Source organism: Eleginops maclovinus, chromosome 1 (assembly GCF_036324505.1).
Source record: "Eleginops maclovinus isolate JMC-PN-2008 ecotype Puerto Natales chromosome 1, JC_Emac_rtc_rv5, whole genome shotgun sequence".
Classification (NCBI taxonomy): Eukaryota; Metazoa; Chordata; class Actinopteri; order Perciformes; family Eleginopidae; genus Eleginops; species Eleginops maclovinus.
Genome location: NC_086349.1, coordinates 9,629,944 through 9,654,681, shown reverse-complemented (window position 1 = coordinate 9,654,681; position 24,738 = coordinate 9,629,944). Strand labels below are relative to the sequence as shown.

General features: G+C 40.6%; 1 protein-coding gene across 1 annotated transcript in view; it reads left to right on the top strand.

The window, feature by feature from the left end:
• bsna (bassoon presynaptic cytomatrix protein a) overlaps positions 1 to 24,738 on the top strand; it is a 134,972-nt gene that overhangs the window by 53,027 nt on the left and 57,207 nt on the right. The window contains 2 exon segments of the mRNA XM_063887197.1: positions 5,863 to 6,937; positions 6,984 to 7,747. Of these exon segments, the coding sequence (XP_063743267.1) occupies positions 5,863 to 6,937; positions 6,984 to 7,747 (1,839 nt within the window).

The window sequence follows — 24,738 nt, the reverse complement described above, 5'->3', positions numbered from 1 at the left end:
CTGCATTCTCTTTCTTTTAGTTTTAGTTGTACTTCATCATCATCATCACATTTCAGTGTGTGTTATCACTTACATATTAGTATCTAAACTTTCATTTTCATTTTTAATAAATGTGAGGAAATGTTGATCTGTACCCCAATTCTTTTAGACAATGGAAAACAATATAGGACTAGTACACTAGTGGTAATAATACATTTAATTTGTAAAGCACACTTTAAAAACAATGTCTTCTCAGGGTGTTTCACAAATCAATGATAGTAGAGTTAAATATGATCTACCAAACATATTTAAGATAAAAAGAAGGACATAAAAAACTAGGTAGTTTAGTTTAAAAGCATATGTGGTAAAAAAAGAAAACCAGGACATAAAACCAGGAGGATCAGTTAAACGCGGTGCAGCCTCGTCTTAAGGCTTTTCTTAAGAACTGGGACTAGTGTATGTTTTACCCACACTTCAAAATATGCTATAGTGTATACATCATACAATATTGGCTCACCAGCAGCTTGAATGACCTAAACTTCGATTTTGCACCGCTAACTAAAGTGATGAAACTTGACCCGAGCTAGTGAAAAGAGAGCGTAAACCAATGTAAGATGACACATCGTGAGTAGGGTATTGAGGTCCATTAAATCTGTCGTGGTGTCCTTGAACAGGGCATTTATCATCCACGTTGTCCAGTAGTGCTGCCAGTAGTTAAGGACTATGGCTGGTTGCCCTGGACAGTTTCCATGGTACAGTACGTAGGATATTGCAGCAGCAAGGTGAAGACCCACTGCATACATGTTCACCAAAACAGCTTCCTGGGAAAAGAGGCATAGATATTCATGAGAATGTTTTGGGGATCTGTTTTGACATTGTTTTTATTCTGTTAACTGGAATGCTTGTCGATGGTGGGAATCGCACCTCAAGTTTTCTCCATAAAATGTCATTAACACCTGTACAGTGTTTGGAGATCTGCACATGAATATTTGATGCCGACAGCTGGCGTGCGTGCGTGCGTGTGTGTGTGTGTGTGTGTATTTCAGGGTGACTGGGTTTGTATCCATGTCATACTTTGCATGCAACAGCCACAGAACATAGTTCAGTTTTCATCTAGGCCTAACATGTAAGAATAGCTTTTTTCCTCTTTCGTCTGATGTTAGAAAAGTGTTTTCTATTTAAAGGTTAGTGTGTGTGTGTGTGTGTGTGTGTGTGTGTGTGTGTGTGTGTGTGTGTGTGTGTGTGTGTGTGTGTGTGTGTTTGGCTGATATACTGGTAGATATTTGTGTCATTAATCAAAAAAGAGAGTACATGTTTAAAGATAAACCCTTGCATTTTGTTTATATTATTTATTAGCACAACAAGAAAATGTCATGACACTTTTGTCTTTTGTCATTGTTACTATTGACTTTTTATTTTATTACTTCATCCTGTATTTGTTTTTTGACATTCTGCAAACTAATCTGAGTCAACAAAGTGCAGCTGTGTTGATACAGTAGCTCAGGTGAGGGGAATGAGGTGATTAACTAGGAGCAAATGCAAGCAGCTGATTGGCTGAGGAGACTCTGGGAGCAGGGAAAGACTAACGAGGCTAATTCAGAGCAGGTGTGTAGATGGGGAATGGAGGGAAGAGAAGCACGGGAACAACAAGCGCACAAACACACACACACACACACACACACACACACACACACACACACACACACACACACACACACACACACACACACACACACAAATATACACTACAGAGGACACAGAAGGAGAGTGAGACACAATTAGACAAAAGGTACAGCCCTAGCAGTGACACATGATCGGTCCAATTTAAATTCGGCCTCTATGCCCGCCCACTCAATGAACTCTATTTCTAGTCACACTCACAGCTAAGTTAAGCACTGTTCTTTAAGGTGTAGGGAAGGCAAGCTTCAAGTATAACTTCCCTATATTCAGCAAAGACAGAGAGCATCCTGGTCCATCCATGTTCTTGTTTTTAATTCTGAAATGTAATAATTGCTTGGTTTTTGCAACGGTTCCTGTAATATATAACACCTTAATGCCGATAATGAGCAGTTTACGAGTAAATATTTGCTTTTGTACTGCTTCTTCCATGACTAACGCAAAACAGCGTTACGCATGGTCAGTAGGAGCAGCTAGTTATGTCAGCATGGATGTAGAATAGATGTTCATGCCTACGTGCCCACAGATCTTTTCAGATGTCCTATTAGCTATTTTCTTAATGAGTAGAAAAAAGCAGAAACCCCAGCAGGAATAGGAAGATGGTAGAAAGGAAGGCCTCATAGATTTTCATGTCTACACAGTTTTGACTATTTGATTGGATCTTGACCCTCCCACCTCTTCTCTCCGGGCTAATTAATGACAAATTAGATTAGACTCACAGCGAACTCTGCTCCGTGCAACTTCTACTCTTAAGCTGCTTGATATGGGTTCAGTATACTGCCAACTATGTTGAATGATATTGCAGTTGGCATTTGATTTTATTAATTGAATTGTTTTGATCTGTTAAGACTGCAGAGATTCATTGAAAAGACAGTTTATGGTTTCTTTTCTTCTATTTTAGATGTACTGTTCTTCAGAAAAATAACTGGGTGGCTAGCATGGGTGCTAAAATGCTCCAATACAATCTCACAAACCCAAAACAGATTTGTCCTTGTGCATTTGGGAGTATGTGTGTGTGTGTGTGTGTGTGTGTGTGTGTGTGTGTGTGTGTGTGTGTCTTTGGAAGAAGTAAGCATGTGCATTCATTAACATATTTGTACTTTGCCATCAATGCAATTCCACATGCTTCCTTGTTACATAAGGGTGCTACATATATCCCCTATAATGTTCGAATGGGCCCTTTTAAAATGAATTTATAAAAAAATAAATAAAAAATAACGGCGTTACCTAGAGTAGAGAGTAAGAGAGAGCAAAGTCAGCGTCATTTGAGATAGTCAGGGCTCATTTTCCTGCTTTCAGGAAAGACATTCACAGCCACTTGTTCATGTAATAACCTCCACAGGCTTGAAAATTGCCTCAACAGGCGTCCACACCATATATGCAAAATGACTGCTTGGTGAACCGTACACAGGAAATAGTAAATGGGCTATAACTTAAAGGGACACCTGTACTCTAATGCTTAGAGGTACATTAGAGACCTCAAAGCTGTCTTTTAGTCAGTGTCCGTCCGAGGTGCGGTTTCAACATGAGTCTTGAGGCAGTTTCTGAGGGTAGGATGAAGATAAATGCTCATAAAGTGGCTGAATGTCTTCTGTCCGTATATTTTTTCAGGCTGCAGGCTTGTGTTTGATTATGTGATTAATAATGTGCTCCATCTGCAAACAGGAATCCCGAGTCCCATTCTCTAGTATATACTGCAGCCATAAAGGCAGTTAAAGTTGAAGACTCAAGCTAGCTTATGATCGCAAAGACAAAACAGATGTAATAGTCATCACCAAGCTCAATATTTACAACTCCCTGTTAAAAGGATAAGTGAGAAATACCTTAACAAAAGCAGTCAAGGTTGGCATCACATTGACACAGCTTCTTGTTGGAAGAGGATGTTTGGCATACAATGATGCCTAGACGTTTGCCTACTGCTAAACACATTGCACATAAAGAGTATAACAGTGATTTTGGCTATAAGCACCAACAACCTCAAAATAGCACGAGTCATACTTGTTTTTTCTAAAATGAAGCTTTGGCTAACAACTGAGAATAATCATAATGTAGTTTATGCTACAAAATGTGCATTTAATAGGAAACGAGATGGTGTGCTGTCAATTGGATGCAAGCAGATGAAGCTCTCAAGACACAGCCATGCAGATAGGTTTTGGTTTTATTCATCTACATATGTTTGGATATACGCTTTTCTGCTGATGGTTCAATTCATCACGCCTAATTATGAACACAGGACTCTGGTGTGTAAAGGATTCAATGGTTTTAAACACGTTGAAGCAGAGGTGGCTATTCTGCGCCGCTGTGCTGTTGATTAAGCTTGACATGATGAGAGCAGAAGAGCTGCCTGGATTAAAAAACTGCTGACTCCTTTCCCTCCATGTTCGCTCCCTCCCCATCTTTCCTTGCTCTTTCCCATCCCTCCATCATTAGGTTTATTCCACATTCATTCAATGGTCTCTTGTGATGTTGCTTATAAAAAAGATGGATAGACAGGGACTCATTAAAATCAGCCCCCTTCTTTTCCTCCCTATCTCTCTCCATCTCCCTCTCGCCATCTTCATCAGATGTAATTATGGCAGCACAACTTGGGAGGAGCCTGCACAGCAAAAATTATACTTTCAAATCTCCTTCCGCTTTAGCTATTCAAGGAACGAGACCTACATTTTCAAGCTGATCAGAGAGAATGGAAAAATGGGGGTAAAGACGGAAAACAAGAAAGTGTAGAGGGGATGTGAATAAGTGAGAAAAAAAACAGAAGCAGAGAGGAGAGGAAAGACAGCTACAAAGAGAATATGTTAAAGAGGATGTCAGGCTGTAGTATAGGCGGTAGTCGCTGAGTTAACAGATCATGGGATCAGTAATGCCGTCAAGCTAGAAAATGCCAGACTGCAAAGCAGGCTGGGACAGCACAGTGGGAGGAAGTGCTTAGTTAGGGTACGTGACTGATGCAGACATCTTTTTTTCCCCTTCAAATTCAAGAAGCCAACTTGTCCATAAGAAAAAAAAATCAAGAGGAGGGAGGGGGGGAGTGGGTTCAGCAGATACAGGCGGGGTGATACAGTACATCTGCGCATTGCATTGTGGGAAGCAAATGGGATGGGAGAAACGCTTGAAACGTGCACAGATTTACTAGCTTTGGTCTGGCTGCAGAGGAGCTAAGATAGCGCGATTTATGGCAGCTGTGTCGGATGCAAAGCTACAGTAGGACAGACAGAACGAGAGCAGGTTTACTCAGAGAGGAGCTGTGTGTGTTTTGCAGTCGGGAGAAATTAGAGAGCCAAGCAAGGTCCGGACACAAGGGAGTATCAGCTCTCATCTGGAGGAAGAAGAGAAGGAAGGAGGAAGACATGGAGAAGTGGAGGAGGAGGAGGGGTGATGCTTTTATTTTTAGATGCTGAGAGGTGTTTCATGTCATTTGACTGCTAGTGTCTCTTATTATATCTGTCTGTGTGTCGCTCGTGTCACTTGATGTGCATACCTCTGTGGATTTATATGTGTGTGTCGGCGAGAGATGTGATGCTTTTTCTCTCAGGTTGCGGTTCGGTTCAGCAACCACTCAGCGCTGCAGTCAATTTGTGGTTGATTTACCTCTCTCTCGCTCTATTTCTGGTTGATTAAAACTGTTCTCTCTGCACTTACGTTTTCCACAAGACTTGAACATATTCTGTGTGTAGCCATCCAAATGTACTCTGTCTAATATCTTCAGCTTTGAAGTTGGCTGAATGAATACAGTGACCATCTGGTTTGGATGAGACTCCGGTGCACCCTGTCTGAGTCAGCGATGATATTTAAAGTAATCTACAGCAATCTGCTTGGAATGGAAAGTCAATTAATCATACTGATGTGTTATATCAATAGTTTGCACTGTCTCCATAAATTATCTTTACCCCCTTTTATTTGCTCCATTTGTTTTAACTTTTACAACGATTGGAAGCTACAACTCGATGACCCAGTAAGCCAAGCAGAATATGACACGCTGAAATTGGGGAACTACTGTATGTTTAAGCTGATGCACAATACGCCAAGAACACTTCCATTTTGATGGATTGGTGCTGTTATAGAAACAGCTTTATAATACTTCACTAAGTAGAGATAATCAGCTTCAATGAAGGGTTGACAGAGGCTGATGCAGAATATATATTAGTGTGATTAGATTTGAAGAAAAGTTTTAATAACATAAAACCCTTTTTTGCTCTCTGTCTGCAGGTCCAGGAGTGGCTGTGTCTGAATTGTCAGATGCAAAGAGCTCTTGGCATTGATATGACCACGCCTCGCTCTAAGAGCCAACAGCAGATTCACTCTCCGTCCCACCAAGCCAAGCCCATCGTCCAGCCTCAGCAGCCCACACCTCAGCCAATACAGCCGGCAGCAGCAGCACAGCCCAAACCTTTGGCTCAGAGTCAGCCCACCCAGCGGCAGCAGCAGCAGCAGCAGCCCCAACAGCAGCCTCAGTCTCAGCCCTACGGCCAGACTCAACCCTACTCCCAGTCTCAGCCTTACAGCCAAAATCAACCCTACTCCCAAAGTCAACCCTACTCCCAATCCCAGTCCCAGCCATACTCCCAGTCCCAGCCATACTCCCAGCCCCAGTCTCAGCCATACTCCCAGTCCCAGCCATACTCCCAGCCCCAGTCCCAGCCATACTCCCAGTCTCAGCCATACTCCCAGCCCCAGCAGTATCCCCATTCTCAGCCCCAGTTGTACCCTGCATCCAAGCCAGGACCCCAAAATCAGCCTCATACTTCCCCAGGATTGCAGAGACAACCAAGCCCTGGCGGCCCCCAGACCCAGTCTGGGTCCTTTCAGCAGGGTATGAAATCCGACCAGTACTCCCAGAGAGGCCCTGGAGCTCCAGGAGCTGCTGGAGGTCCTACAGGGGGCCTAAACCAGCCTGGGGGTCCAAGGATTCCCCATCCTGGAGCTGTGCCTCTCCCTGGCATGACAAAGGCACCGTCGCAGCCCGATTTGGGTCGCGGTTCTCCGATGCACCAGTCTGTAGCGCGTCACCATGACCAGACCAGGAGCGCTGGTTCCTCCCCAGCCCACAGACCTCAGAGTCAGGCCCCTCCTCCTGCCCAGGATGGCCTGACCAAACTTTTCGGCTTCGGGGCATCATTGCTCAATCAGGCCAGTACCCTGATCAATGTTGACCCGCTAGCTGGTGCCTCCACCCAGCCAAGCCCTGCACGGGGCAAGGTGGTGTTCAGTAACACAACTCCTGACAACAAGCAACAGCAAGGAACCCCTGCCGCCAAACCATTCAGTATGGGGGGCCCTCATGCACCGAGTCAAATGGGTGGTCCATGCACAGTCAATGGGGCCCCTGCCGAGTCAAATGGGTGTCCCTCATGCACCGAGTCAAATGGGTGGCCCTCATGCCCCGAGTCAAATGGGTGGCCCTCATGCCCCCGGTCAAATGGGTGGCCCTCATGCACTGGGTCAAATGGGTGGCCCTCATGCGCCGGGTCAAATGGGTGGCCCTCATGCACCAAGTCAAATGGGTGGCCCTCATGCTCCGGGTCAAATGGGTGGCCCTCATGCACCAAGTCAAATGGGTGGCCCTCATGCCCCAGGTCAAATGGGTGGCCCTCATGCCCCAGGTCAAATGGGTGGCCCTCATGCCTCAAGTCAAATGGGTGGCTCTCATGCGCAAGGTCAAATGGGTGGGCCCCATGCACCGAGCCAAATTGGTGGCCCTCAAGTGCCGAGCCAAATCGGAGGCCCTTATCCACCCAGCCAAATGGGGGGTCCCAGGATGGGTGGACCGCAAGCGGCAACTCAGAAGCAGCAGACCACGTCGCATCAACATGGAATTCCCCAACAGCAGTCGCCCGCACACCATCAAAAAGGGCTGCAAGGACAACAGAATCAGCAAGCACCTGCTCATCTGGAGAAAGCGCTGCATAAGCAGGAGCCTGTGGTGGCCCCCAAGCCTGCTCCAGAACCTGAGAAGCCGAAAGTGAACTGCCCTCTTTGTAAAACGGAACTGAACATCGGTAGCTCTGACCCGCCCAACTACAACTCCTGTACAGTGTGTCACAGCCAAGTGTGCAACCTGTGTGGCTTCAACCCCACGCCGCATCTGGTGGAGGTAAGAGAGAATACATGCAGTACAGTGTTCACACACAAGGTATTGTCGTACAAAATGGTGGGGCAAAAATTACATTTCAAAGATGCAAAACCAATTGACTAGAGTTAAACACACGTACAAATCTGACTGGGCATATAGCTGTTCTCCTGAACTTGCTGGCCTACTACCTAATTCACTGTTTGTATGTGCGGTCTGGGTGAAAGGCTTATCTTGACCAGGTACTGCTATAGAATAACACACGAGGCAAAAAGTGTCTAGAAGCTAGTAGTTAGCCATGTGTTCCTATCTATAAAATAAATGTTATCTTTTGTCAAATGACAACAACAATCCTTTGCCGAATGCTTCGGGTGTACTTACTGTTTTTTTCCATGCTTGGTCCACTTGACATTACAAGCAATGGGATAATTTTTCAAAACTTTTCCTTTTTGGCCACTGACTTTCAATTGGGGGATAATGTTAAATAACTAAAGCAAATACTAACAGCTTCCAGAATTATAAACATATACTGAATAGATATTTATAAGTTTTTGAATACCACTCAAATCAAACTTTCTTCAGCTACCAGCAGGTGGGACTTTGCCCCACTTTCCCAAAATGAAAGACTCTGGTCGTTCACAAAAGAACAAGAACTGTAATTTCACACACACACACACACACACACACACACACACACGATTCAGAATCATCCCTGCCCAGACAATCGATACCATTCAGCACAAATATAAAATACTATTCATTCCCCTGTTGGACTTTCTTCCTCCTTACTGCATCGATGCAGACCTGAAACTCCAAGGGATTTATTGTCTTCTCTCCTGTCTTCTGCTTTTTTCATACTGAGTATTTATAGGCCTATATTCCGTTTTATATTGTTTCTTTTTTTCTGCTTTTATTCAATATATAGCAATCCTCCACTAGACTTTGGCTTTAATCTTCCCAACTTTCTTGTGTATTTGTTGTCTTTTGGTGTAAGGCTCTAAACCTAGACGTATATTTATATATTCATCCATCTCCACCTCTGTACTTTGATAGTCATTCATTAACCTTGGTAATTTAATAAGTAAACAAAAATGATTGTTAATTGCATACACCAATTTATTTAATTTGTAATGAGATAATAATACCCCAATCATGCTCGAATTTGTCTTTATCACCTTTTAATCTATTGATTTTAATGTTAGTCTGTACTTAAGTGTTCCTATGAGCAATGGTACTAATTTAAGACGAAGGTCAACACAGTTACAAAATATGATCAGTGCCTTGTATTGGACATCCACATCTTCAGAAAAGAGATGGGTAATTCTTCTGAATGATGCAAGATTTGAAAGAAATAGCTGATGAGAAATGTAGCAACACAGGAGTTAATGTTGCATTCCTCTGTGGCATCATCTAAAGTGACCATATTAAAGCTCAGTTCAACTGCTGAGATTTACTAATCGATGGGTGATAACGACAAAGAGCAATTCGCTATTGGTTCATAAAACTGCAGCTTCAATCCAGCTTGCTTTTCAGAAAGATGTACTTAAGTACATTGGTACATAACAAAGTCATACTCAGCCAACATGCCATTAAAAGATGGTCACAGCAACCACTGAAATTGGAAAATGATCTTAGCTTAAATATCAAACGCACAGAATGGCTTATTTTTTTTGACACTTTGAAATCAATTTAGCACAGCCTCCAACAATCCATCAGCTGTTAAATGAATAAAGCCTCCTCTTCACAAATTTCAAGAGGGGCACAACAAAACTTTGTTTCCTCGAAGGTGAAGAAAGATCAAGAGGGAAATATAAAAGGTGAAATGAGGCCAAAATTCTTCGATGGACATAAAAAGAGGAAGAGATTGAGTTCGATGATGGGGGAGAACAAATGGACGAAAGAACAATAGAAAAATAAAGATAGACTGCAAGGGCAAAAAGTCAAAAGAATGACACAGAATGAAGGTTAAAAAAAAAAGCTTAATCACAAAACACAGACATCCTTTTCAGTTACGCTTTCTTTCTATCCTCCAAAGTGATTCGGCTCATGCCACAATGCAACGAGTGTAAAGGCCGACTGCTCTCTCACCTCCTCTTTATCGATCCAGACTCAGGCTTAAAGCTGAAATGAAGGAAGAAAGGAAGCAACGGCAAAGGAATGGAAAGGGAGACAAATAAGTAAAGGAAATAATAAACGTAAGAAAGGAAAGAAAAAAAGAAGACATTTGGGATGTATGTATCAGAGGAATTATGCAACAACAACAGAGTATTTAGAAAGGATATATTAGAAAAATATCTATAAGTAAGGAATGATGTGGGAAAGAATCAAAGAGGGAAGAATATTTGAAAGAAAAGACAGAAAGATGCAAGGATGTATGTAAATCAGTCTGGCAAACTGAGAATGACTGTCGTATCTACTTAAGGCAACGTGATGCCTTAAGGGTCTCTGGGGAGTACAGCTGTTCATAGTAGTGTACCGTAATGTACTGTCACTGCCTTAAGGTAGACCCAGAGATAATGTACCAGGATATATAGAAGTGTTATTGTGTAGTAACAGAGATAAATGTACACATAAAGGATAAAGAATGGTTCAAAATGTTATTTCAACCGTGAGAAATAAAAACCTTTGACTCTCACATGCACGTTGATATAAAGAAGATATATTATGTAAAGAGTATGAGTGTTTGAGTGTTTGAGTGTGTAATGTGGGTTAAGGCCTGAAGCAAGCAAGAAAATGTGAGAGCAGAGAAGAAAAGACAATATAAAGAGAGGCAAGAAAGGAGGAATATGGAAACGTCAGAGGGTTATAACGATCAATACTTATTCATAATTAGTACAAAAAGATACAATTCTTCATATTAGGAACTTCAAGAAAAAAAGGACGATGCTGGATATGTTTTACCTAACTTTTGAGTTATAGTCATGGTTAGTCAAAGCATGGTTAAAAAGGTCTTAAATAATTGGAGACCTAGAGACATAATATAAAAAAGAAAAGGGTTCAGAAGTGATAGGAAGTAAAAAAAGGAGAAGTGACTTTGTAATTAGGATGGATAAAGAGACATTCAGAGAAACAAAGATGAATAAAAAGAGAAAATTAAAGTGAGATGAAGAGCGAAAGAGCAGTGGAATCAGATGGGAGGAGGAATATATGGAGGCTGAGAGGAAACTAGGCATGTAGAGCTGAATCACGTGCCACCTTAGTTCCAGAGGGAAGAATGAGCTGGATCTTTTTTTCTTAACAGTAAAGTTTTTGCTCTAGGGATTTCAATATCTGTCAGTTGGTCTGTCCACTAATTTGGTCAAGACTATAATATTCTAGCAATACCTTTTTGATACATTTGACTCCAAGCATTCATGTTCTCCATGGGATGTTTTGTAAATGCAAGCAGATTTTTTGTCAGATGAACTCAATGTTTCACTTACTGTAAACTCTTTTAATCTTGGAAAAGTGTGCAGTAGCAGGACCTCATGTACAATACAATGAGTTCAATTAGCCATTGTACTTGTTGTATTTGATCATTGACATCCAAGTTTCTTGTCATTCCTTAAATGTGTCTGACAATTTGGGCGTTGGTCTTTACTGACTTAAATTCCCAAATCACGTAATCTCTTCAGTGAAGGAATTTGTTGATGTTTAAGTGTCTTGATATGTTTTATCTCAAACTTACTATGAATTCAGACATTGGCTCAAAGTTATTCTTTGCCCAAGCAGATTTTACGTTGTATTCAGTAAGCTTTCTAACCATAAAAACCGCTTAGAAATATCCCGACCCTTTGCCTATAACGCACAATGTGTTGGAGCGCTAGTCAATGGAAGTCCGAGGCTTACGTAGTGAGGTCACTATGTATCTGAAGTAAACAAAGGATTCCAATTGAGCCGTTTCAGGCAGGGGAGGAATATGTGGGAGAGAAACTTGGGAACGTTGGGATTTTACCCTTTGAAGACCATTTCCATGCATCCTAAATGACATACTACAGGAAAGGGAATTCTCCAAAAAGCATAATAGGGCCCCTTTAACTTCTACTTCCGTTGTGTTTTCATACTGAAAGCACATATTTGACAAAAAATGTTTCTAAATACATTTAAATGTTTCTTTTTTTCCCCATTGCTAATGTACTGTATTCTGTTTTTAGAGAATATGTTTGTCTAATTTTAGTTCCAGGTCACTTCTCTCTTTACCATGCACTAGATTAGAATACACACTGTAACGTAAAACAACCGTGTGCCTTTTCTGAATAAATGAAGATGTTTAACAAAGTGATGGAGATTAAAGTTAGTGTTTGAGAAAGACTGTGTGGCAGAGAAACATGGAGGGACACGCTCTCTTTATACATCAATAATTAAGCAAAGGTTTTTTGAAATATAAATACCAGGAGATGAAATATGGAAAGGGGAAGGCTGCGTCTCCTGGAATAGAAAAGTAAAAAGTCACTAAGTTTATCCTGTCCCCTCTGTCCTCTCTGCTTCTCTTCTTCAAGCCAGACTCCAATACTTTTCCCCCTTCTTCTCTTTCCCTTTTGTGTGCTCATTCTTCCATCTGTAAGTTTTATCTAAGCTAATGGAGCTTGATCGTGGCTGGGCGTGTCTCATAAACTGTGGTGTATGTTGTTTCATGAATTCCGCGGTTTGAATTCAAAACATTTCAAACACAATAACTCAGTGTTTGGTGTAGCAGCGGTGTAATGAATGATGACACACCATGCCACTCTCACAGGCACATTCACTACCCTGACACTGTCTGTAAGCAGGTGTTATTGAATGAGTGAATGAGGCCATTTCTCTGTCCGGTCTGTCATTCAGACTTTCACAGCCGTCATCACCGCTGTCGCAACAATTATTAGGATTACTGCACCCAGGCCACCTGTGTATGTCTAAAAGAGTGTGTATGTGTTGTCCGCATGGCTGAGGAAAACTGATTAGGGATTGTGACATTTAGACTGCATTAGTGTGTTTGTGTACACGTGGTGTGTGTTTGTGTGCAAACATTATATAAGCAAGATTCCATTGAGAGGTTGGACCCCTAAAGGAAAAAGCTCATGAATACTTGTCCTTCAAATTACCTAATTGCCAGACTGAAAATGCTTCATCTTCCCATAGTAGAGAATTTAACCTTGAGGAAAATATCGTGAGTTGATGTTCAGCAGTTATTGTACGGTATACTTGTGTTGATGCCACAAAAAACATATATTTTTACTTTTTCTGGTTAGCCGCTAACTTGCAAATGATCCAAATGTGGATCAAAATATTAGCTACCATAGCTAGTCCATGGGGTCGCTCTGAGATTATCCAAAATACAATGTTAAAAAGGACTTTAACATAAATCTTTTTAGTTTCTATGGTTACCTTCCCTGCTAACTGGCTCCACTACATACAGCTTTAATCTTATTGGTTGCGCGTCGAAGGGACAGTGGTAACAAGGTCAAAGTTGAAATAATTCTCAACTATGAGCGCAGCACACTGCTACAATTTTGAGCGGTGCGTGACACCAAGGGTAACACTTCCACCGAGTCTGGCAGCACTGCATGGCTTGATTATAGCTAATCAAAACCTGCATTAGCTACTGCCTCACATTTAAAGCTAAACTGTAGAATAACAAGGCAGCTTTTTATCATGAAGCAGTGACAGGTTATGGTATGTATTTGTCACTAACTCCTGTAAATGCTTCCTACTGTTCTGTTGAAAACTACTCACATGTGTGCACCATGGAAAGGGCCCATTATGATGAAGGGTGATGGAACTGAAAGAGGTGATTATTGATTCACATATCTGAGTGCATTTCTGGACATGTATAACTAAAACACACTAACAACAACCACAGGAAATCTAACGCAGCATTAACTGTTGCTCACATACAGTAGTTCCCATCACTGTCAGTTTTATTTCTACATAACACTTATTGTTTTTCTGCTGTAGTAACCATCTTATTATAATGTCTGTCACACTGTCGGACACTCTGCCTCCGGAAAATGCCACAGTGTCAGAAAGGTTAATGTGGGTAATTTATTGAATTTCTCTGGTTGTATTTAATTAGGTGTGTGTACATGTGTGAGAAGTTCCCAAAGCACTGATTGGTCAATCTAAAGGTTGCTATCAGCACTGTGGGGGTCATTAGAGGTTAATGGAGTGGACTTAGTTTTAGTTTGCTCTTTCGTTTATCTTTTTTGCTTCTTCTTCTTGTCCTTTATCTGTTCCCTTGTCTAGCTGCTCTCTGTTCTACTGGGAGATAAATAAAAGAATAACAATCTCTAAATTGTTGAGCGTGGTACCCCGAGAGAAACAAACTAATGGAGCGAGGAAACAGAGTAGATCATTTAAGACAGAAGCTGCATAATGTTTCCTAAACTGTGTGACATTTATTCAACACCAAACAAATAAATACCAACAAGTGTTGGCGAGTGGAGACATGATGACCAGCTCTTATTAGATTAACATGGTCAGAGAACAAGACTCTCTCACTCACACACAAACACAAACTAACTCGAGGTATCCTCATCATCAGTTTTTGATGTCCACATCACAATAATCCACATCAGTTTGACTCTCAGTCAATTGTTCGACCCGTGAGTTCCAGTGTAGGTCGTGCTTTATGTGATGAACTTAAATAAATGGTTTAATTTGTACAAATCGGTTGTAATCTACTGAAAAGTCCTATATTTAAAGTGATTGCTATTCAATTTCTTTTGTGAATGGCTATATCTTGAAGTCCCTACTTGGTCAGTGTAAAACGATGGACCCCCGTTGGTGTTATAGGCAGGTAGGCGTGTGTGTGCATGTGTATATTTATTTTGTGCATGTGTGAGAGAGAGCATGTTCAGCTGTGTATGCTGGTCAGCGTCCTAAAATAGTACAGACAGAATGGAGCAGATGTCGCATGTGAGAAGTGCGAAACAGACCTACACACACACACACACACACACACACACACACACACACACACACACACACACACACACACACACACACACACACACACACACACACACACACACACACACACACACACACACACACACACACACACACACACACACACACACCTACCTGCCTGCCTGTATCACCGATAGGGATCCATCATTCTGCACTGTCCAAGTGGGAACTGTTAACGCACACACAAGTGATTACTTGTAGTTGTATTTTTTGTTGTTTTCCCTTCTTTCTATTCCACATCTTCTTAGCTCTATTGTGTTTGCTGCTTCTCTCTGTCTGTTGATCGGATGTGTGTCATAGATGTTTTATATGAGTAAAGCCATTTTCCCAAGAAAATGAACAAATCAGTGCTAGTGTTCAAATCAAAGAGATGTAAATATGCAACAATATGTCAAACCACCAATCAAATGTGTGTTTCAAAATTTAAAATGACTGAGAACTATATTCTACATGATGTTTCCACTAATACAAATTTCCGTTTGGGCTAGGAATTTGTATCAGTCTAAAATATTGCCATGCACTTAAAACAAGGGCCTGAATCAAGGCGAGTTGACAACGAGTGGGGAAAAAAAGGTTGGAGTGACTCATGCTTCTCTATTTAGAAAGAAATCAGAACAGAAATAGAGGAGAGCAGCAGCGACGGGCTCCTAATGGACGTACGGTTCGCTCCTGCACTTCAGGACATCTCACTACAATTAATAATACAACGGCTCGCTCTCCTCTCCTCTGCTCTCGTCCTTCTCCTTCTCTCCTCTTTCTCTGTCCAGCCGCCTCCTCTCAATCTGTTCCTTTCATCTTGTCCTCTCTGCCCCCTTTATTTTATCCTCTCTCCCCAGCCCTGACTTACCCAAGTGGGATTCAAACTGGCAACTTTTCTGAACACCTTCCTGCTCTGATTCAAAATATACCCTTCCCACTGATTACCCATTTTCACCCTTTTTCTCCTTTTCTTTCTATTTCTGTTCTCCTCTTTCTTAATTCTTTGTTCATTTCTGCGTATTTGCAATTTTCTTCGTTTTTCCTCTTGCTTTTTCTTGCCTTTACTTATTCAACACACAGAACTCCTTTACCTTTTTTAAGCATTCATACAATATGCATTAACAAACCTGCAAGACAGGTCACTTGTTATGCATGTGTTATTTTTTTTGTTCTTTGTTATTTCTCAGCAAGTTGAGCAATGAATCATTCAAATCACAAGTCCACAACGCAGTCATAAAAAAAATAACCATCTGGTAGTCTTACCTTATGAGCAGCAGTTAACTTGTGAAGGTGGTTCACAAGTTGACATCTTTGGCAAAGTTTCATTGTTAAATGCTTGGATTTTTTAAAGATACTTTATAGCTTGTACTTTCTTCGGTAGAACACAATCTTTCAGCCTTTCTGAAATAGTTTCATACCTATTTTCATAGCTATGAAATGATGAGACAATATTTCCTTCAGTTTCACAAATTATTTCAGCTGCTAATTTAGACTGTTGTTTCTCAAATGATAGAAACATACCCTGATCCGGAATCCATAAAGTTAATTAAATATCTTAAACGGACTTGTTGGTCAGTTGATTCACCTTTCTCTAAACATGTACCGCATTTCCTCTCCCACGCAGACTCTCAGAGTACAGAAAGTTTTATGTCTTTCCATCATTGCGTGCCGACTTGACTTCTCTCAGTCGGTTCTTTAAATACCTGCAGATGACGTATACAGAGAGAGCGTGCTGAGTGTGTCTCTCTTAGTTTAGTCAGGCGAGACCTGTAAGTGTCGTATTAAGATTTCACTGTTAGTGTGATGAGACTTAACGCTGATGCGAACAGCATACATTTTTCTCAAAGACTGGAGGTCCGTATGAGACTTTACAAATGTCAATTTAGTCTTGAGTCTCCATTGTGACATAAATCAAGGACTCCCAATCTGATGTTGTCTGGAGTCTTCAAAGGTTGCTTCATTCATGCACCCTCATACATATTCTCTCTCTTTCAAACACACTCAAATACCAGAGTCTTTGTTTATGATGGAGTTATTTTGTGATGTTTTTCATTTCTCCACAACCCCCCTCGTCATGGCTCCTCCTCCTCTATGTTTTCTGTCTCCCCTTCCCTCTCTCATCCCTGTCCTCCTCCTTCCAACTCTACAATTCGTTTTGCTTTAAAATCCCTCCCCTTCTCCTCAGTCTGTCCACCTCACTGTTTGTGTCCTCCTCCTCTCTTCTACTATTTTCTCCTCTAAATTTTCTCTCCTAACTCCTGAATCCTTCCCTTTCCTCCTGTTCATCCTTCTGTCCTCCCTCTTCAGTCTGTGGCCACCCTCTTCAATCTGTTTCCCTTTGCTATTTTGTCTTTCATCTTCTCATCTCACCATCCCTTTCACCTTTATTTGCCTATTAGTTTTTCTCAATCTCCATCTTTGGCACCATTCTTTTTGTGTGAACATATCGCTCCTTGACAAAATAAAATACTTGGCTATAAGCAAGGATTAAGCTCACTAAGAACCTTTTTTCTTTGATGTGTCATCAATGTCTTTAGTGTTTTATATTAATATTGCTAATACCTTTTTGAGGGCGGCAGTGGCTCAGTCAGTAGGAAATTGGTCTTGGGACCGAAGGGTCGCCGGTTCACGTCCCGATCGGACCAAAAAAAATATGGAGTGAGCTGGTAGCTGGAGAGGTGCCAGTTCTCCTCCTAGGCTACTGCCGAGGTGCCCTTGAGCAAGGCACCTAACCTCTATCTGCTCCCTTGGCACCGGGTACCTGGCTGCCTCTCTGCTCTGCCACCTCTCCTCTGCATGTGGTTGTGTGTGCATGTATTTCCTCTGTGTTTGTGCATGTATATCCTCTGTGTGTGTAATGTGTGTCAACAAAACAGAGTAGAGAAAGCAATTTCCCAATTTCTTCTTCTTCTTTTGCTACATAAATGTATCGTAGATTATAGTATAACAAACTGCTTCCAAGTGAGGTTGTGCTCTTTTATCAGACTTTTTAAATTCAATTTGTAGCAAAAACACACATCAAATACTTCCATAGAGAGAGAGAAATTTGAAAACTGTTTTAAAGAAATAAGTTAATTGCAAAAAAACAATTGTGAGCTTAACATTTGATTTAAAGTGTTGCACTATTATCTGGGACTTGTTCCACTGGCTTCCTTTGATAATTATTTCATATTCTTTTGCAATGTAGATATAAAATGACTGGTAACAGATAAACTCATATAGAGAGACAGCCATGGCTAAATGATGAGACGGGGGGTCAGTGAGTTTGTGCTTTAAAACCACAAAGGAGACATACTGCTCCAAAATGTGCACAGATAAATCTTTCAGCAGTGCAGGTTAGCACATCTTCTATAAATAGTTCTAGACTGTTACCTGCAGAAAGAAAATAATTCATCACCATCAGACAATTTGGTTGGTTTTTACTAAAACATGTGTTGTGTTGCTTAACTACAGCTCCATTTTCAGACACAGCTTCAACCGTACGTCACTGTATCCAAGCAGCTTTTTATCTTTATATTAAAAAACTCTTTGTGAAGGAGTCTCTGCATGCAAACCAAAGTCAATATATAAAAGTATTGATGGGCTTATTTTCTCGTGTCATGTCTGCCTACAGAGTGGTGCAGGTTTGAGTCCTAAGCTGGTAAATGAGTTAGCATATGAACACTTCCAGGCTCCCCTGTCTAAATAACATTTGGTTAGATTCCCGAAAGAAATGCTTTGGTCAACTCAAGCTTTCAAGATGTTTCCTTTTTGTTTTATGACATAAAATATGTCGCTAATAATAAGTAATCTGTTAAATGTCTTAAAAATGGCTGTTCCCACCAAGTGGCTAAATCAGACTTCTAAATGCCATCACAACGAACATTAGCCACCTTTAGCTTAGCGGTGGTGACATGAAGTACATTTAAAGCATGACATTACTTATTTACTTTTGCCGATTGTATATTCGATTCAACTATAATAAAAGTTGTGTCAATACGTGACCAGGATCCTGTTAAAAAAAAAAACATGTAAAAATCAAACATGTATGTTTGCCCCGTATCTCATTTACTGCAATATTCCAAAGTTAATTTGTAAAATCCCATTGCTCGAGGGAGTCCTTGCCATGCTTACTTAAGAATTGGCCTACAAAAATAGGTCATCATTGCACCACTATACAGTATTACCCCGTGCTGTTACAGTCTTCCCATTTATAGGTGCATTACTCTTCTGCCCCACAGTCAGTGGTAGTGGTGTTATTTGGAAGTGGAGGCTGTTAGAGAAGCTGAATGGCCCTCCTGGGGACAGTAAAGGGGCACCTCCCTTGGAGAGCCTCAACATGAGGGACGTACTACTACCCCGTCCACAAGAAAAACATCTTCCTACAAGAGTAATTGAACCAGGTTACAATCTCTCGAGGGCACCTATGAGGACACGTTTGACATAAGGGCTTAATGTGTGGGGGAAGAAACAGAGAGTTGCGTCAATATGTTCATATTTGTTCCAAAAACAGCATGTCTCTTGGGAGTCAGGTAGATAGGTGTGTGCTGATCGTGTGTTAGCCTTTGAGTTTCTGCGTGCTGTACCTTTTTTAAGTTTTGTATTTTTCCCGTCCTACTTTCACTCCTCTCTCAGCATGTTGCTTTTAAATGGGTCAGTGAGGAGAGCTGTTTCCTCCCTTGGGCTACACTGCTGATTAACAGCACCCCTCACACTCGGAAAGAGAGTCCCACAAAGGCACAATGTGTGTGACTGAAGTGAAAACCCAAAGGTAAAGGGACGATACAGCGGAGGAAAAGAGGGGAATTCCCTCACCTGGGTTAAAAGCAAAAGGACAGGAAGCTAAAGCTGCTGGGATGTGTGAAGGATGAATAAGGGATATCTCACCTCTATAGAGTAACACAAAATACAGCTGAAACTCTGGTAAATGTAGATCAAAAATATAGGATTGACTTGATCTGTAAATCTCAAGCCATAATGCTTGATAAAACCAAAGGGAGGGATAGTTAAACATCACATTTCCTTAAAATATTATTGACTTACAGAACAATCAGTTGACTGTTAGCTTTGCAACTAAAAACCATCCTTAGAATACTCTGAAATTACTTCTGGGATTAAGGTTGACAAAAGTTGAGTTACAATGTGAGTGCATTTTATAAAGAATCTAATTTGATGTAGAATTAAGATTTCTTTTTAAGGGCCTCATTTAAACCATGAAAAACTGAGTACAGAAGTGAATCGACATGACAGATACTAGAACTTGTGTTTACTTTAAATATTTGTACTACCTTGCAAACATTCATTGGTTGAATCTAATTTACATACATAACAACAACTATTAGCAGACCTCTTAAAGGTTACATGTGTGACTTTTGTAATACTGAACACTAAACATTTGAAGACTTAAAGTTCCATTGCTCTCTTTTCCAAGTAAAATAGGGCTTTCAAATTACACAGAAAAAAACGACAGGCTTAATGTTCAGTTTGTTAAATCCATAGGCAGTTTAAAAAAGTGACTTGATTGGTTAAATTGAACCCAATGGTTGTGCATGAAAGCATGAACAAACGGGACATGCATCGAAAATTAGACTTAAAGGAAAAACTGTTTCATTGCAAATCTGTGCATCTGGTTCCATAATGGCTGAGGGGAATTCTTCCCTGGAGTTATGAACCTGCATCACATCACCACTGAAATGGAAAAATGAATCCCAGAATAGATATATGAACAACTCTGCAATCTGCAATGCGTAGGCCTGAACCAGTGATGGTTGATGGGGGAACATTTTAGACAAAATGCAGCAGCAGATCTCTGAGAGGATCAAAGTTATTCAAAAAGGAAAAAAAAAACACATGCAGCAAGCCAAAATGAACCTCGACACAGATCAAAACCACTGAAGAAGAGCCGTTATGGAAAACCAGAGTGGTTTATGGATTCTGGACTTCAGTATCTAGCTTTGCCAATTGCCAGTGATGGAGAACAAGATGAGTTCTGTTTTACCAAGACTCAGCCTGAGGGCACAGATAAGGAAAGAAATACTATTATTGGAACTGAGTCCGCTGCTGATAATGAAGGGTTCTCTTTGAGCGGTATGTAGAGCTTGATCTTCTTGAGTCATTATGGCTGACTGCAGTAAAAATGTGTTAAAGTGACATGGAGCTTGTTGTCTCTAGAGGAAGCCACAGAGCCAGAGTGCAGCTTTATGTGTGAAAAATATTTCTACTTTAAATTGGATTTCGGGATGTAATGGCTGACTAGAGGAATTGCAGTTTGACACCGTCTCTTCAAAGTCAGAATTCACTGCTGGCAGGCGGTCATTACTACCACAAGCTTGTAGAACAGAAAAACAGGGAAGAAAAATGACTCCATAGACATTTTGTTTTCCTTGCAGTAAAACACTGAATACATTTAGGGGCTTATGTTTTGTGATGCGTGGCATTCAATAGATAGAACACTAGCTACAGTCATAAAATACTGGTGAGGTTTAACATGTCGGATTAAGCAGGTTTCTATAAATTAGTGAATTCAATACTAGGAAATAGTGACCAAATGAAAAGCTTTCAAAAGGAATTTTGAACATGTCCAATTTAGCAGGTGTCCATATTTATTCATAGTCAACTGAAATGTTATTTAAGCTTGATTTTAAGGAACAGTACTATAAAAATATTAGGTTTTTGGGCAGTTTGTTTATTACCAATTACCTTCATCAAATGGAAAATCTTTGATTGTTGCATTTAAGTCCCTGGAACAAGTTTGATCAGTGGTCTAGTCAAAAGGTGGGATTCTCATTTGAACCACCCGTTTCTTATTTTCTAACTTAAGCCAGGTAGAAATTACATATTGAAAAGGATCAAAAGTTATTGTTTTTTTATTTGTTTCGTTCAAAACATAAACCTCTCTTTGACTTTTGACACATTGATTTCCCACGATCTGTGAACACAGCATAACTGTTACTGAAATAGCATATGAAGTTCTGACAGCAGCGAACTTGGCAACCGCTTTAACTCGGGGACTTATCGTGCTGCGTGGGAATTTGTACTGAAATAAAAAGCAATGTGTCTTATTTTATGTCTCTCTGCTCCCACGGCTCTTCCTGTTTCTCTCCGGGTTTTCTGATGTTTTCATATCAAATACAAACACGTTGATCTCCTTTTCTTTTACACGTTATCTCTCACTTACACACCATTTTGAAAAAATGCAAAATGAGTGACTCATGAGCTGAGTTCTGCGTTTGTGTAAAAGTGGGTTCATACAGTAAGACACATAACACTTTGCATCATAAAAGGAAGATGTGCTCTTTAAAGAAAAGCCCCTAAACACATTTATGACTCTCATGGATTATTGAGGGAAAAAGGTGAATGACTCAGACATCCTCATCTTATCTTTTTCTTTCCGTCTTTCATGGTACCACCATTCTCAATTATTCAGTCAATTCACCTTTTATACTCCTACTACATGTGTGTGTGTGTGTGTGTGTGTGTGTGTGTGTGTGTGTGTGTGTGTGTGTGTGTGTGTGTGTGTGTGTGTGTGTGTGTGTGTGAGAATGGGGGCTGTAGGTGTGTGTTTTGGGGTTGTGACAGACAGAGTGAACATTGATTCAAGCATTTTTTCCATTCACCTGCTCCTTGTATGTCTCAGGAGGGAAGCAGAGCAGATGGATGATTCACACCTCTCTCTGCTCTCCACCAGGGTCCATTCACATTTTTGGGTTGTTTTTTGTACGATTCATTTCATGTGTTAGAAGCGAATCGGGAACATCTACAGGAGGTTGAGCTTAAATGTTAAAAGGAAACGGCGGGAAGTACAGATTTATCAAGGGAAATGCTGAGGGTGTTGTTGGATGTCCTGTGATTGAGATTTTTCCTTTTTTAAAGAACGTGGCCATAACCACAAATACAAAGGCAGTGAGATGTCATGGATTTAAAAAACTTAAAAGGGGCAAAGATTCCTGAGGGACAACTTGTGAATTAAAATGGAAAAACAAGAGAATAAAAGTGTCATAACTAAATTAAGAAAAAAGAAGATAAAGAGAATGCTAAAATAAAATAGGACTAGGGTGTGATTTGTTTTCTAGATGTGGATGCTGCTAGCTTTGCAGGATGGGTTTGGTTTAGTTTTATTAGTTAATTGTTATGATCCGTATAAATGTGCACGTTGAAGAGGAAAAAAATAAATAAAGAATAAGCTATTTGAAAGTGGGCTTTGATTTATTATACATCACAGACTGTTAAGTTCAACGATCATGAAAATACTAATATGATAATACTCTTTGCGGACAGTTGTTTCATGTGCTTTATGTGTAGTTTATATACTGTAAGACACCTTAAGTCCAAGATAAGGCCTACAGTTAAGTCAGCCACTTTTGAGAAGAATTTTCAAATTTATGTTTTAAAAATATTGCTTTAAATCCAACAAATGCAAATCCGGGTGAGCTTTTTGCACACTGCAACACTGACCTAACACAAACTGCAGCATGAGAGAATTGATGTTTAAGATAGTGCTCCTTTACCTCTGTTAAAGCTGAACACTTTGCAGGGATCCTGCAGCCTCCAAGGCTTGAATATTCAACCTCCTACTGACATCATAAGAAATCCATCCACTTCAAATAAGTTGCACTGACCTCCATTTCAAAAGTCTAAGATTTGAAATGCAGGTTGCACACATAGTCAACATTGAGTGAGGCCATGAGCAAAAGCAAAACAAGTGACGAGGGAGGAATGTTTTGAGAAGAAACGTATAAAATACTTAATAAAGACTTGTGACACAGCATCCACAGAAATGTAATTTTATAAATGTGAAACCTTTCAGTTTGAAATCCTCTTTCCTGTTAACATGTTCAAAAACATTTCTGGCACCGCCACCACTCTCTTTTTATATCTTTGCTCGCTTTATCGTATGTTTCTAATTCAGCAGCAGAGCAAGTAATAGCTTGTAAATCCAATTTCAAATATTCTTTTAGCAAATAGTTTTTTATATAATAAGCTAAATCTAGTAAAGATGCACTTACAGTCTTTGACACCAAAGTAAACACTAAAAGTTAAAAGCTATTAAACTATGACTGAACCTGCACCATTGCAAACATCATCCATGTTGCCTCCCCCGTAGCGTTTCTGCAACGAGGCATTATAGCGAGCCAAAGATTTAATAAATGTGTTTTCAGGGCACAGGGTCACTAGCCGGTAGGAATTCATTAGCTCGGTCAAAGATAGACCGCTGTGAGCTCATGTGCAAATGTGAGTCCAGATTTAAAAAAAGGCCTCAAAACCTTAATGACTCCAGTATTGTGCATTAACTCCCCCTGACAGCCGGGCAGTGTCCTCTGTGGTCGCCATGACGGATCTTACTGGTCCATCTGCCAATCAGCTGTCATATCCTGTATGTGTGGCTGCCTGTCGCTGACACTGACAGCTACAGAGATGTGACACACACACACACACACACACACACACACACACACACACACACACACACACACACACACACACACACACACACACACACACACACACACACACACACACACACACACACACACACACCAATTTTTGTGCATGCAAATAAACCATCAGTCAAGCATATGTGTGTGGAGATACAGATATATGTGTGCACACTTGACTTGTTATCTCTGTGCACAGACACATTGACAACCAAGATGCACAGACAGTACACAAATAAGTATTCACGGATAGAGACTTGCATAGCTATACACAGATAAGACATGCAGTTTAAGAGCGTCAAGAGGTCCTATTATGCTTTTTTTGTTTACTATTTCCTGTAGTGTGTTATATGCAGTAGGTTTTTGTGCATGTAAATGGTCTGCAAAGGCTAAAATTCCTATGTTCCCCACCTGAAACGCCTCCATTGCACTCCTATGTTTACTTCAGGAACATATTGTTATCGCTAAGTAACACTTGCACTTAAATTGGCTAGCACCTCAACACATTGTACTTGACATGCTAATAAGGAATGGGACATCTCTGAGCATTTGACCAGTCACAACAGAGCTGACCATCAACCTATCAGAGCAGACTGGGCTCTGGTTTCAGACAGAGGGTGAAAATAGGTGCTGCAGCACAGGCAGTATGAGAAAAATAAAAGAGCTTTTTGAACATTAAATAATTTAAACATTTCA